The following is a 15,083-nucleotide window of genomic DNA, read 5'->3' on the forward strand; positions in this document are numbered from 1 at the left end:
ATCTTAGTTCTATTCAAATGTTGCATCAGCAGTCTTGGACTGTTATTCGTCTACATATTATAAGGGGGAACGCAGATGCAACAATTGATTTCTTAGCTAAGCTTGGACCCTCTTATGTGGCAAAGTTTCATATTGATCAAGAGGCTCCATTAAGAATTTTGTATATTCTGTTTCTTCAATATTCAGGTGTTTTGACACTTACGAGTTAATTTTATTTTATTATCCATATTGTACCAAAAAAAGACCTGCTTGTCTAAAAAAACATTTGTTCATATGTTAGTATAGAAGAGCAGTTTAATGTCATCCATGATTAATTTTTTAAGCATCCACTTATACTCATTAGCATAGAATCAAACATAAAATCTCATTTGATTTATATTAAGTTCATCACTGTTTGACATAAGACACACACACGTGATAAAAGAAACAAAGACAACAAAAAAAATGATGAAGACATGCAAGCTTAGATCTTAATTTAATTCTATAACTCAGTTTGAAAATATCTTACATGAAAAATCACATCAATTATTCATAATCTACTAGAAAACATTAAAATACTCAAAAAAACCACAAGCTGGAAACATTAAAACAACAGTTGAAGAAATTGATCTTAACACCCATATCGATATCTCCTAGTAACATTAGGGTGAGTAGAGTCGTTCAACTTCAAGACATTCACATCACCATGTGTAGGAGGTTGAGGGGGAAGCTGAGACTTTAGCGGGTTTGAACAGCCACCGACAACAACGACATAAGCAGACATGCCGAAATTGACACGTGCATTATTGTTTCCAACCCCCATGCTAATTGAGCCATTTGAATGGTGGTTGATAACTGTAGAGGAATGCTTACTTATTTCATCAACCTGAATGTTTCCATCAATGTATGGCGCCCTATGTTATTCAAGAATCTTGAATACTCCAACCGTGACCACAACAACACTTGAAGCTATGAGCTTCCCTGCAACAAACCCACCATAGGAGACACCTTGAACTATAGAGAAGTAAATCATGAAGTTATTTCGATATGGAAGGTCACTAGCGATGGTGGATGAGGAAGGGAAATGGGAATATATGTAGGTGCCATTGAGAGAAATTATTTCATAGACTCCGCGATTGGGAAAAACAAGGCCATTGTGGGTTTGAGGATGGAGAATAAGAATATCAGACACGACGCCCGAAGCTTCGAGGATGTTGGTTTGGCGGCTGTTGGCAAAGTTGACAATTGTTGCAATAACATCATTTCCATAAGGTATTTCGATAGTGATGGGCTTAAGGTGGTTTTCAGACTCTTTCTTCGTCACCATTAGTGACTTGGGCTTGTTCTTATAACCAAAGGGTCTTCCCCTTGGTCTCTGAAAGGCTTCTTGGGTGGAAGAGTCTGACAAACACCTTAAGCCCATCACCATTTAAATCCCTTCTGGAAATGATGTTATTACAACAATCATCAACTATACGCGTAGCCGCCAAGTCAACATCATTGTTTGCGGTGCTTCTAGCACCGTTTCTGACATTGATATTCTTTATCCTCTAACCCTGAATGGCCTTGTTTTTCCTTATCTTGGAGTCTATACAATAATTTATCTCAATGGAACCTACATGTATTCCAATTTCCCTTACTCCTCCACAACCGATAGTAACCCTCCCTATTGGAATAACTTCAGGATTTACTTCTATGGGACTCAAGGTGTCTCCTATGGTGGGATTGTTGCAGGGAAACTCATGGCTTCATGTGTTGTTGTGGTCTAAGTCGCAGCTATTAAGAATCTTGAATACCACAGACACCATACATTGATGGACACATTCAGGTTGATGAAGTAGGTGAGCATTCCTCTACTATCATCAAATGTCTCCATTAGCATGGGGGGGCAGAAACAAAATGCGCTTGTCAATTTCGGCATGTCCACTTATGCTGTTGTTGATGACAATTCAAACCCGTTGAATTTTGAGCTCTCTCATAAGCCTCCTACATGTAGTGATGTGAATGTCATGAAGTGGAACACTCCAATTACCTTGATGGCTACTAAGATATATTAATGTGGGTGTTAAGATGAATATCTTCAACTGTTGTTTCAATGTTTCTGGCTTGTGGTTTTTTTCTTGAGTATATTAATGATTTCTAGTAGATTCTGAATAATTAATGCGATTTTCGTAAAAAGATTTTCAAAGTAGTTTGAGAATTAAATTTGGATCTTAGCTTGCATGTCTTCATCATTTTTTGTCTTTGTTTCTTTTATTGTGCGTATGTGTCTTGTGTCAAAAAATGATGAACTTAATAAAAATCAAATGAGATTTTATATTTGATTCTATGAGAGTCAGTATAAGTGGATGCTTAAATAAAAATGAAAGATGACATAAAACTGCACTTCTGTGCTAACCTATCAAGAAGTGATATTTCTTAGACGAGTAGGGATTTTTATTGTACAATAAGGAAAAGAAAACAAAATTAACTCGTAAGAGTCAAAACACCTGAATAATCAGCAAAAGAATTAGGTGAAATTCTTACAAGAGTATCCCAATGAATGTTAAAACCAACCGTAGAAGAGGTTCCAAGCTTAGCTAAGAAATCAACCATAGTTGTTGAGTTTCCTTCCCACAGATTATGTTGAAGAACAACAATCCAAGACCACTGAAGCTACACCTGAATAACACTAAAAATACTACCATAAATGTGAAAAGGGTTGCACTTTTGTTGAATGAGATTAAGAGTTAACGAAGAAGGAGAGAGTAACAAGATGTGACGATAGCCCATATCCCAACAATCACGAAAACCACGCAAGATAGCAAGAAGCTCAACCTGCATTACATTAGAGAAGCCAAAGAAAGATTAAAAACCACCATCTAGCTTCCACAATCATCTCACAAAGCCCACCTTGAGCACTTGGACCTAGATTCCAAAGAGATCTCCCATTAAAGTTAAGAGACGACAAACCTGCCAGAGGATGCTGCAAAGAAACCCATTTTTCCACATTAGTCTAAGAGGAGGATGGAAATGAATTTCGCAGGAAAAATAGACTGGATGCAGACATTTGCTATACAATTATAAAATTAAAAGGGTTGTTTATTCAATTTTTGGTAAACAAATAAGATAACCCATTAGGAAATCTGAGGATTGGATTTACATCCTCGAGTTCTTTTTAGTGAAAACGTTCGTGTTTTGCAAAGTGTGTAAGAATGAATAGAGCGTTCAATTGGTAAAGAAAAAAGAGTAAATCACAAGGAAAACAAAGATCAAAATTCAAATCAAATGAAAACAAAATAAAATGAAAATGAAAATTGCGTAGAATTGAAAAGGTGCTTCACTTAGTGCGTACTCTTAGGCATTCCCCTGATTTTTTTATGTCACTTGAATAGGATGGATGTGCACCTTTTTAGGGAGTTGTTTCGAGTAGTGATTTGCGGACCCTTATTACATTGTACTTACTACTATTTATAGAGGAAATACTCAACTAATTCAAAACCGCTATGTTACAAGATCTTCACACGTGTCCTTCAATGTGAAAACAACTCAACAGTCGTTTCCTTGGATTATGTAATTGCTCATTTGATGTGTCTACCGTTTCTCCCACTAGAAATTTGCTCTGTCTTCACTAGATGATTGTGATTTTCACTAAGTTCTGGAATAACAAGACTTCATTTTTTGACTTGAAGCTTCGACCTGATCTGAAAACTTAGAAAATTTGTTGCTTAGAATCCAAAAATCCCATTTCATGGCCTTAACCTATGAAGTTCATCCATGAATTTATACCTTTTACCTAATCTTAGGCCTTGGTAAAATTTCAGGCTAATATATGCCCCCAAAATACCGTGCTTCGAAAATTTTTACATAAGCATGAAATTTTCAATTGAGTCATTGACTGAACTTTCATTTGAAGGAAACCTAAGACAAACCTTACTCTAAAGACATGTCACATCACGTTTCATTTGGTTTCTCTTCATTGGTGTTGCGTTCCTCCCACTTTCCCACATAGGCAATTATGGCTTCCATATTATGTTTGGGATTATATGCTAGGTGACCATGCGGTTATTGTTGATGAAGTCTAGGAAGGGAAAGCGTAGAGTCCGCAATTAATAGCAATAAGGAGTACCAGAATTTTGAGAAGGAAAACAGATAAACAGATTAAAAATCACCATTTCTTGGGGTATTCAAATATGTCCAGCAACCTCCATCTTCTCTTCAAAATCCAAATTTCATTACAACCATTGTGGCTGCCGCTCTGGTCACCGCGGGCTGCCCTTAGACCATCCTCCTTCGTGCCGAATAGTTGTCGTCAAGTCCCCTATGTGCCCAGTGTATGTACTGTACCACCACAACCGCGATTGCATTGGCCCCTCCTCAAACTGAACCTCCATGCAATAAGCTACCTCTGTCAAGCCTTGGAGTCGCGCGTCGCTCTCTCCGCCACTGGATCCACCATCGCTATCTCTCTCTCTCTCTCACACTTTTTCTCCTTCTATTTTTCCTCTTTTTCTATGTGAAAGGTGTTCCTTCCATAATTTCCCCCTTATTTTTTTTTTCTTCCATTTAGAGTCACAAATGGAATAGTTGGGGTTTCAAAGCCCAAAAATTAATCAAAGTTCTTCTTTTTAGGTTTGGATGAAACAAAAGAAACTATTAGAAGGATTTTGGGCTGGACCAAAATTTTGGGCCATTAGTCTAGGTTTTGTCATCTACGGTTAAGTAATATATCCATAATATTTCTTCACTCCCAAAATTGAATACTTTGTGTGAAAGTATAATCATAAAAGTACATTTTTTTGCAAAGTTTAGCAAGAATGGCAATGGAGTAGTATTTCTATTCTTTACCTTGACCACCTACTTGGTAGAATAAACAACATTTAAATACAAAATCAGAAGTCATGTAAAAATCTCCAAATTCCCAAAATCCTTTTTTCGGCTTCCTCAAGCCTTACATTTCAATTCTGGCTTCTTCATGCCTTACATTTTTAATACGACTTTTTCATGTCTCTCATATCCAATTCCATCTTTTTCAAGCTTCTCAAGTTAAACTTTGACTTCTTCAAGTCTTCCATTTAAGTTCTGACTTCTACAAGCCCTCTAGTCTTAAGTTATGGCTTCTTCAAGCCTTCCATTAAAACTTCGGCATCTCTAAGCCCTATAATCTCAACTTCTTCTTCAAGCCTTCCAAACCAAGCTTTCTCAAGTGGATACTAGTTAGTACTACGCAGTCTTGATGTCTCCTAAAAAAGAATACATAGGTCGGGAATCACTTCCCCTCAGGCACCCCAAATAAAACCTTCCTTAAGGTTCCCTCCCAAAATCATACTTTTTCAAGTCTTCAAAATCCAAAAAAATAAAATAAAATAAAAAACACAAAAACATCAGTCTCTTTCTAGTAAGAACAACGTGACTTTGAATTCTCCATTGCACTTGGAGGATACTTAGGAGCGAACATCAACAACGGTCAAGCCAAAATTGTAAATAATATTTTTCTTGATAAAAAATATAAAAATCAAATAATCATAAATAATACACATTTTCTTTTGGGGCAAAACAAATATTTAGAAAACTAACTGAATTTGTTGAATTAATTCTAGGTAACCATTTTTTAATCGGGTGATGTGGGGTGCTAGTACCTTCACCTCTCAAAATAGACTCTCGGATCTATATCTTTGGCTCAAGACATTTTCTTAGGCCTCATCCCACCGCGATCCCGGTTGCGAAAGTAGCGTTATGGTGCCTCGGACTTGGATATGACACCTCTGCTTGCTTTAGAATGTGTGATTCTTTGCTTAGAAAGCTTGCTTGAATGCAATTTGTACGATGTTTGTTCTAAATAGCCGAGTATTCAGGTGGATATCATGTGTCTAATTTGTGAAGGCATGATGAAACTATTTTGAATTGTGTGCAACATTGCCCATTTTCCACTCAAATTTGGCATGTTCTTCACTTTTGTTCTGCTCATTTCTACCCCGCGAGTTTTGTTAATTTTGTTCATGTTGTTCCTCGATCATGGGTTGCCTAAGTCCTAGTGGTTTCCTAGAATATCTTAAAGTAAAGGTCTTTTAATTTGATAGTTGTGTAGCAATAGTCTACGTCCATGCTATTTTTTATCCAAAATTCCTTTCCATCCTCCTCACGAGCTGATGTGGAAATATGAGTTTCTTGGCAACATTCTCCAGCAAGATTGATATCCCTTAACTTTATTGGGATCTCTCTTGGAAATCCAGGTCTAAGTTCTCAAGGCGGGCTTTGCGAGATGATTGTGGAAGGTGGATTGTTTGAAATGTAAAAAAATAGAGCATAAGAAAGGGGGTTTGAATTGTGCAGTTCTAAAAATTTGGTTATTTTAAAAGAATATTAGTTCTAGAAAAAATTTGCAATCGTTTAGTGCAACGGATAAAAGAGTGAAATAGTAAACGATAGAAACACAGCGATATATCCTGGTTTGCCCACAAACAATGGGGCTACGCCTAGTCCTTCACTTAACCAAGATTTCACTAACCAAGTACCAAGGACTTCTCCCACAAGTATTATACAGGACTTCTCCTAACAAGTATTCTAAGGACTTCTCCTTACAAGTATTGGATATGACTTCTCCTAACAATCTTTCCCAATATCATTTTTTTCTACAGAGATCTCTTCTTACAAGAGTGATAGTAGAGGCTTTCTAGCTCAGGAACTATAAAGAATTTGATGTGAGATTTGACTCTAAGGATATGCTTTATGTTCTAATTCTAGAGATAGTTGGTTAAGAGGATTTGACTCTTGGGTATGGTTCTCTACTTCTTGAAGGAGACGATGTCAAAATATTTGACTCTTAAACTTGTATTGATTTCTTGCTTCTTGTAGACTCTGATCGCTATAATAAGTTCAAAGGAGATTGGATAATTAGATTGGAAAAATCTTCAAGTCATGCTTATATACTTCTTGATCTTCTGTGAGAGAGATTATATCTGTTATTGCTTGTTGTTGGTCAATCCGCAAGTGTACGGAATTCACCCGGTTTTAATTTATCGAACCACAGGGAATTGGAATGTGAATTCAGTTTAAGCCTCGAGTTCACGGTAAGAAAGCGAGTAAAATTCAGTTTTAAGGTTGATTGTTTAGGTGACTAATTAACAAGCAATTGAAATATAAGTGCGTGAGAACAATGGTGAGCATGCCTTGGGTTCTTGCTTGACTAATTCAGTTCTAATCAACCTATTCTATCCACAAAACTCTGAGTCTCTCCTTGATGTTCTAGCCTAATCAATCATCTATCGATGCCTCGCATAGACAATCCTCTCAAGCCAAAAGATAGGCACAATTCCTTGATAACCTAAACATTTGCTAAAGGCATTAAGCATGCAATTCAGGCCAACAAACCCCAACCCTTCCTCTATTCCTAGTAGCAAGTATAGAAGAGGTAATCCCACAACAAGTCCCTAATCTATAACAAACTTTCGTTCTATTATAGAAAAGCATAAAGCTAGCACATGTTCTAACTTGAAACATAAAGCATGGATATGGGATTCAAGGGTTTACTCAGAAGATTCATGAATAGAAATAGGAATTGAGATTAAAACATCATAAGTCTTACAAAGAACCCAAAGCAAAAGGGATTTAGCCAAACATGACTATGAAATCCATACAAGAAGATAAAGATGAAACCTGAAACATAGGGCTTAGAGAAAGCTCCTCAAGCTCCATAACTCAAACCCTCTCTTCTAACTTATGAAAATATGATAAAATGAAAAAAGGTTCCAAGAGAAATGTCTAAAAACCAATTTATAGGCAAAACAGTCGAGTCTGGGCGCTCAGGCGCCAATTCAAAGCGCATGAGCGCCAATTCCAGCTCAAAATATGGCCCCTGGAAGGCAATTGGCGCCTAGGCGCCAATTCCTCTCTAGCATGAACTATACAGCGACCCAATTGGCGCTCAGGCGCTCAACACGAGCGCCTGAGTGCTCTCTACGTGCTAGAAAGGTTCTTGAACTTCTTCTTAACTCCTCTTTATGTCTCCCTTCAATTCTCCAAGCCTCTTGACCTTCTTTCTTCAGTAGTTTCAGACCTGATTACTTAAGAACAAAGCAAGGAAAAATATCTAGGAACTCCAAGAGATTATTAGCACAAAAGACCCTCAATTCAAGTAGAAAATATATGCAAGTCTTAAATTTACTTAAAATGCATGAAAGGTCCCTATAAAACTATGAAATTACCAAAACAAAGTAGAAACACAAATAAAGATAAAAATGCATGAGAATGCATGAAACATTACATGAGACTCAACAAAAAGACTCAAAACAAACTAAGAAATGACCCTAAAAACACTACTAAACTAGGATCATCACTTGTTCTTCACGAAGTTTCTAGCCGTTGGATCAAACGGTGCTTTACTGTACTTGTTGTCAGATGCATTAAATGCATGACACTGTTTGATGAAGACATTTTACCCAAAAGATATATTCTGTCAGCTGGTAGGTAGCATCGGTCCTAGCTTCTATCCGTTGATAAGCAAATATGGCAACATTGCACTTCAAGTTTGGTCATTGTTCTTTGTCAGTTCATGTGCTCTTCTATCAAGACTTCTTCTCTAAGTTTGTCTGAGATCTTTTTCTGATTCAAAGATGGCGCTCATTCTTCAGACATTGCAACTTGCTTTGATTGTTAATCTTCAGATGTTCCTTTGCTTCATACGATCTTCTTTCCTCAAACGGTCTTCTTCGTTTTCCTTTCATTGGTCATTTTGAGTAAGACGATAGACTTTGACCAGTAGAATGTAGCTTCTTCACAGGGTTTGAACTATCTTTTTATGTAAGTTGTTTGGCTTGGACAGAACAAAGTAGGTGTAGACGATGAGTCAAAGTGTTCCTAAAAAGTGAAACTTTTAGTGTTCCACTTATGCTCTTAAAACATGGTAAAAGTTAAGAGTAAACGTTTGAATAACAATCTCCCCCTTTTTGAAGATGACAATTTTAAAGAGAAAACAAAGATTCATCAAAGTTTTGAAAAACGATAGAATACTCGCCCTGAGTTTTGCAATAAGTGAACATAAAAATTTCACAAATAGAGCTTTTCTACCTCTTTTGATTAAAACAATTTTCCTTTAAATTAATTATTTCAAACACTTAGTTTTATCTTCTTTCCCCATTTGGCATTTTCAAAAAGATCGCACAGACGATAAAGATATCAAACAATGAAAGTCAGTGCAGACAAAAGTATTATAGACAAAAGCAGACATTTACTAATGTATGTAACCTATAAAGCATATATAAATAGAGAGTGGGATAGAGAGTAGTTGCTTCAACCAAGTTTCTTCAATATAAGCTCCAGAGTGCTAGTATTGGAGGATGTTGTTGATCTACATATGCCTTGTGTTCTTCAAGGGCTTGAGCAATTTGAGGTCCAACATCAATAGCAACAGTGTTGAGAGTTGGCTCAGCATCATCTTCTTCAACAATTTCTTCAATTCTCTATCCAGATGTGGCAGTCTCATCATTAGGTAGCTCTTCAAAATACATCACCACAGAATCACTGATCTCGGCTAGCTCTACCTCATAATCTTCCTTCTCCACTGGTTGGACGCCATATAGGATCATCTGGAAATTGTCAGGCATAGTCTCCATACTTGCTTCAATTGGCAGTGAGAACCTTGGGAATATGGCCTCCATTTGGTTCACATAGGAGCGGGACATCCTGTTAGACTATGCGATCAATTTCTCTCTCTCTTAAACCTTAGAACTACGTAGTCTTGATGTCTCCTCGTAGAGAATACGAAGGATGAAATTTAATTCCTAATAGACACTCTAAAATAAAAACTTTTAAGGTTCTATAGTAAATAATCTTTTTTCTTTCCTTTGCAAATATTTAAATCATAAAATATAAAAATAAATCTTCCCTTTGTTTGGTAAAATGAATATTTTGTTAAGTTATTGAATTTTTCACAATTAATCAAAGATAGTTAATTTTATCGATGTCGTGATCATACATTCTTTTCTTTTGTAAAACAGAAATTTTATTGAAACGATAAAATATGATAACAACCTTCTCATAAATAGGAAAATACATAGTCTTACACATGACCTAAATTGTATCCATTCGTCCACATCCTTGATTTGCAAGATAATCAGCAGAAGTATTACTTTCCCTCAAAATATGATTAACCCTCAAATAATAAACCAAAGACAAAATAATACATTCTGCACACATAACTGACCCTGAAATTAAGACATTGCCGCAAACCAGTTTTCTATTTATTTTGAGAGTTCCAACTTCCCTTAAAAATTTGTGGAAAATCCATATATATACACATATACATATTCTCATACATATTTTTCACCATGACTAATTTTTCAGAAAACCCCCTAGGAATATGATCTAGAGCTTTGCAAATGAAATGTCTTGAAGCAGAGGTGAATCAACGTTTTTTTCTTCTTCAGGTGAACCTTTTAATTTGATGGTCGTGTAGCAATAGACTGCATCTATGCTCTTTTTGCTACAGAGTTCCTTTGCATCCTCCTCGCAGGCTGGTGTGGAAAGGTGGGTTACTTGGGAACGTCCTTCGACAAGATTGTTAACTCTTAACATTGATGGGAGGTCTCTAGAAAATCCTAGTCCAAGTGCTCAAGGTGGCTTTGCAGGATGATTGTGGAAGGTAGATTCCTGGTTTTTTCTCTTTCTTTGGCTTCTCAAATGTGTTTCAGGTTGAGCTTCTAGCTATCTTGAGTGGTCTTCGTGTTTGTTCGGATATGGACTACCATCATATCTTGTTAGTCTCGCCTTCTTCGTTAGCTCTTAATCTCATTCAAGAAAAGTGCAACCCTTTTCACAATTATGCTAGTATTCTTAGTGTTGTTCAAATGTTGCTTCAACGGTATTGCATTGTTGTTATTCTACAAACTATGTGGGAGGGAAACTCAGCGGCAACGATTGATTTCTTAACTAATCTTGGATCATCTTTTACGGTTGGGCTTAACATTCATTAGGAGGCTCATTTAAGCATTTATCCTAATTATTTTGTTGATTATTCAGGTGTTTTGACACTTACGAGTTAGTTTTGTTTTGTTTGTTTTCCTTATTGCACTAAAAATATCAGTGCTTGTATGAAAAAATCAAGTGTTGATATTTTAGTATAGAAGTGCAGTTTAATGTCATCCATGGTTAATTTTTTAAGCATCCACTATACTCATTCGCATAGAATCAAACACAAAATCTCATTTGATTTATATTAAGTTCATCACTGTTTGACACAAGACACACACATGATAAAAGAAACAAGGGCAACAAAAAAACATGATGAAGACATGCAATATGAGATATAAATTTAATTCTAAGACCCACTTTGAAAACATCATACATGAAAAATCACATCAACTCATAATCAACTAGAAAACATTAAAATATACAAAAACCATAAGAAGGAAGCATTGAAATAGCAGTTGAAGAAATTGATCTTAACACTCACATCGATATCTCCTAGTAACCATTAGGGTGGGTGGTGGACTGGGCGAGCCCCTAAGGGGCCTACACCTACGGGTTACCCACCAAGTGGCGAGCGCCCAGCCTGGGAGTTGGGCCTCCTATCGCGAGGCCCAACCGGCCCAACAGAGGTAGTTACATGCTTTAACCCAGCTCCCCTACTATAAATAGGGAGCGGTTACCATTTGTAAGGGACTTTTTGGCTCATTTGATCAATACACACTTGAGATTCAGTTATTTTCTCTCTCTAAGAAGTTACACACTCTCTTTCTCTAGATACCCTTTCTCTTAGTGCAATCTCTCTACTATAGGTACTACACCTTATCTCAATGTTCATGGTAGGAACATTTGGCGCCGTCTGTGGGGAACTGTAAATTTTCTACTCCCATATCACGTGGATTGATTGCACAATGAAAAGAAGTTCTGATTTATGTTCGAATCTTTGTTCTCCGTCAAGTTTTTAGAATTTCAGTGTTTTCTAGGCGATTTTGGATGGAGACACGTCATTGATGACGTCGCGATTCACTGGAGCAGAGGCGTGTATCGCCTCCGAGTCTCGCTCGGGTGCAAGAACGAGCGGTTCAAGCACGTCGTGCGGAGGTTCAGCAGGAGCAATTGGCTCCATCGCCACCTGCTTCTCCTCCTCCACCTCCTCCTCCTCCACCTTCTCCAACTCCACCTGTGCCGACTCTGCCATCTCCTCCCTCGCAGCAAGGATCTCCGGCACAGTCACCAACTCTATCGGAAAATTTGGCTCCTTCGCCTCAACAGACCATTACTTAGAAAGACTGGCGGCGTATGATGCGGAGCGTCGATAACATCAGGCAACAGAACGAGTATCTCCAAGAACAACTCGAGTTCTTTCGCCACGAGCAGCAGGATGAAGGCGCACGCGAGGCAGAAGCGGTTGCTGAGTTAGAACCTTTCTCGGCTGAGGTACGAGAAGTTGCCATTCTAGATAACATGAAGAACCTGGTGCTGGAATCCTAAAGCGGCAGAACCGATCCGAAGGAACACCTTCTTTACTTCAATACAAAAATGGTGATCAGTGTTGCGTCGGATGCAGTCAAGTGTAGGATGTTTCCTCCAACCTTCAAGAGGACGCAGATGGCGTGGTTTACAACCTTGCCATCAAAATTCTTGATCAAGTTCTCGGCAAGTAAATTAAGACAGGTTATGATTGACGATCTCTAAAACCTGTGCCAGTTTGAAGTAGAAACGCTGAAACAGTACATGGCGCGTTATAGCGACACATCCGTGAAAATCGAGGACTCTAAGCTGCGCGCCTGTGCTTTGGCATTCAAGAATGGACTGTTACCTGGTTCGTTAAACAGCAAGCTGAGTAGGAAGGCAGCCAGGTTGATGGCGGATATACGAGCCCGAGCAAACACGTACATCCTGGACGAGGAAGATGACGCGTTCAAGCGGAAGCGTGCGAAGAAGGAAGGGGGCGGTTCTCGGGAGAAACAAGCGAGAAAGGAGAGGTGCGGTGAAGAGAAGGGTGAAGGCAGCAAACATAGGGAGAAGAAGGGAAATTCAGTGGCAAAGTTGGTTAAGGAGCAATTGTACCCACGGCGAGAGGCTCTAGATCGCCGCCGGCTGTGGCAGTCAGATGGATCTCGCCGGCTGGAAGAGGACATGGAGCTCAACGCACATTTGACGGATATCCTTCGAAAGGTGAAGGTCGCACACATGGTTGGAGAGTCTAACCAAACAGAACCCCCGCCGCGTAGCGGAATCGACACAAGTAGTGTGAGTACCACCGGTCGGTAGGACAAGACACTGATGATTGCTTCACCTTAAAGAGGGAAATAGAGAAGTTGATCAAATTAGGGCGGTTGGAGCAGTATGATCGAGGAGGCCGCCAACAGGGAGATCGCTAACAGGGTGATCGCTGACATGGTGATCGCCAGTAGGGAGACCGCCAGCAAGGAGATCGCCAACAAGGGAACCGCCAGCCGGTAGCGAAGAAGGATCAAAAGGAAACGTTGGCAACCGGAAGGGGAGGAGCTGAAGAAACCTTCATTAAGGAGATGGAATCGATGGTATGCACCATAAACACGATTGCATGTGGTTTCAGAGGTGGTGGCGTGTTGGTAAATTCGCAAGTGTACGAATCCACCCGGTTTTAATTATCGAACCACAGGGATTGTGAGTGACTAAATTCAGTTTAAGCTTTGAGTTTGAAGGTTGGTTTTATTGAGGCAAACATATGACAAAGTAGTAATAAGGAAAAAGAAAATATAAATTCAGAAATGAAACAGAGAATGAAAAGAAAGAGTGATTTACTTTGGGTTCTTGCTCAACTAATCTATTCAAGCACATCATTCTAAGCACATGTTCTCATGAATCTCTCCTTGATGTTATAGCCTAAGCAACTACCTATCGATGCCTCGCATAGATAATTCTTTCAAACCAAAAGATAAGCCAAATTCCTTGTGTACTTAAACATTCGTTTGAAGCATAAAGATTATAAAGTTCAGGCCAACAAACCCCAACCCTTCCTCTATTCCTAGTAGCAAGTATAGAAGAGGTAATCCCATAACAAGTCCCTAATCTATAACAAACTTCCGTTCTATTATAGAAAAGCATAAAGCTAGCACATGTTCTAACTTGAAACATAAAGCATGGATATAGGATTCAAGAAAAGAAGAAGAATATGTGGGAAAGAACTTAAGATTATAACTCAAATATAAAAAGTCTTACAAAGAAATTCAAAGCAAAAGAAGAGAGATTAGCCAAGCATGGCAAGAGCCATGCTAGGCTAAGAACCTGAATTACAAGCTTGGAAGCCCTCTCTCACTCTCCTAGATGATCCTCTACCTCTGAATTTTACAAAGTATCAAAATATCAAAAATTACAAAAGAAAATGACTAAAATCCTATTTGTAGGCAAAAATCCCGAGTATGGGCTGTTCCGGGCGCTCAGGCGCCAATTCAGAGCGCCAATTCCATCCTGAAAATGAGCCCCTGGAAGGTAATTGGCGCCTAGGCGCCAATTCCAACTTCTGGAACAGGGCAATTGGCGCCTAGGCGCCAATGGAGCATGCCTAGGCGCTCAGACTCGCTGGAAAACCTTTTGATCTTCATTTTAACTCCTCTTTACTCCTCTTTAAGCCTCTTTAAGCCTCCCTTCAATTCTCCAAACCTCTAGGCACTCCATCTTCAGCTGTTACAACCTGAGAACTTGATGACAAAGCTAGGAAAATATCTAGAAATTCAGAGGTTAGTTTTGCACAAAGGCTCCAAAACAAGTGGAAATTGCCTAAGACTCCTAAACTCTAATAAAATGCAATTAAAGCCCTTATAAAACTACAAAATTACTAAACTAATGCAAATGCACAAATAAAAGTAAAAATGCATGAGAATGCATGAAACACTACATGAGACACAAGAAAAATACTCAAAACCTACAAGGAAAAATCCTAAAAACATCATATAAACCCGGGTCATCACACCACTATACTCAACGACAGCTCGCCCTCGAGCGTCACTAAGATTAGCTTGCCCTCAAGCACAAAGAATTGCTCCCAACACACATGCCAAAAGAGGGATACATTTTCAGAAAACCGGGGGATCAAGTAAATGTAGTTAGTTCCAAGATAAAGATTCAACAATCAACTTCATGCAACTCTTAGATAAAGAAGAATTAGAGTCCACTTT

General features: G+C 38.4%; 1 protein-coding gene across 1 annotated transcript; it reads right to left on the reverse strand.

The window, feature by feature from the left end:
- Positions 1-610: 610 nt before the first annotated feature.
- Positions 611-1,408, reverse strand: LOC130745386 (AT-hook motif nuclear-localized protein 15-like). Its single transcript, XM_057597599.1, has 2 exons — positions 920-1,408; positions 611-865 (listed from the first exon to the last, which is right to left on the reverse strand). Exons 1-2 carry the CDS (start codon positions 1,406-1,408, stop codon positions 611-613), a joined length of 744 nt encoding a protein of 247 aa, XP_057453582.1.
- Between the last annotated feature and the right edge of the window lie 13,675 nt (positions 1,409-15,083).

This window comes from Lotus japonicus, chromosome 1 (genome assembly GCF_012489685.1).
Source record: "Lotus japonicus ecotype B-129 chromosome 1, LjGifu_v1.2".
Classification (NCBI taxonomy): Eukaryota; Viridiplantae; Streptophyta; class Magnoliopsida; order Fabales; family Fabaceae; genus Lotus; species Lotus japonicus.

Coding starts and splice junctions, on each gene's coding strand:
- LOC130745386 (XM_057597599.1), bottom strand. CDS start 1,408: ATGGTGATGGGCTTAAGGTGTTTGTCAGACTCTTCCACCCAAGAAGCC. Junction 866..919: donor TTGTTGTGGTCACGGTTGGA/GTATTCAAGATT, acceptor GGAAACATTCAG/GTTGATGAAATAAGTAAGCA.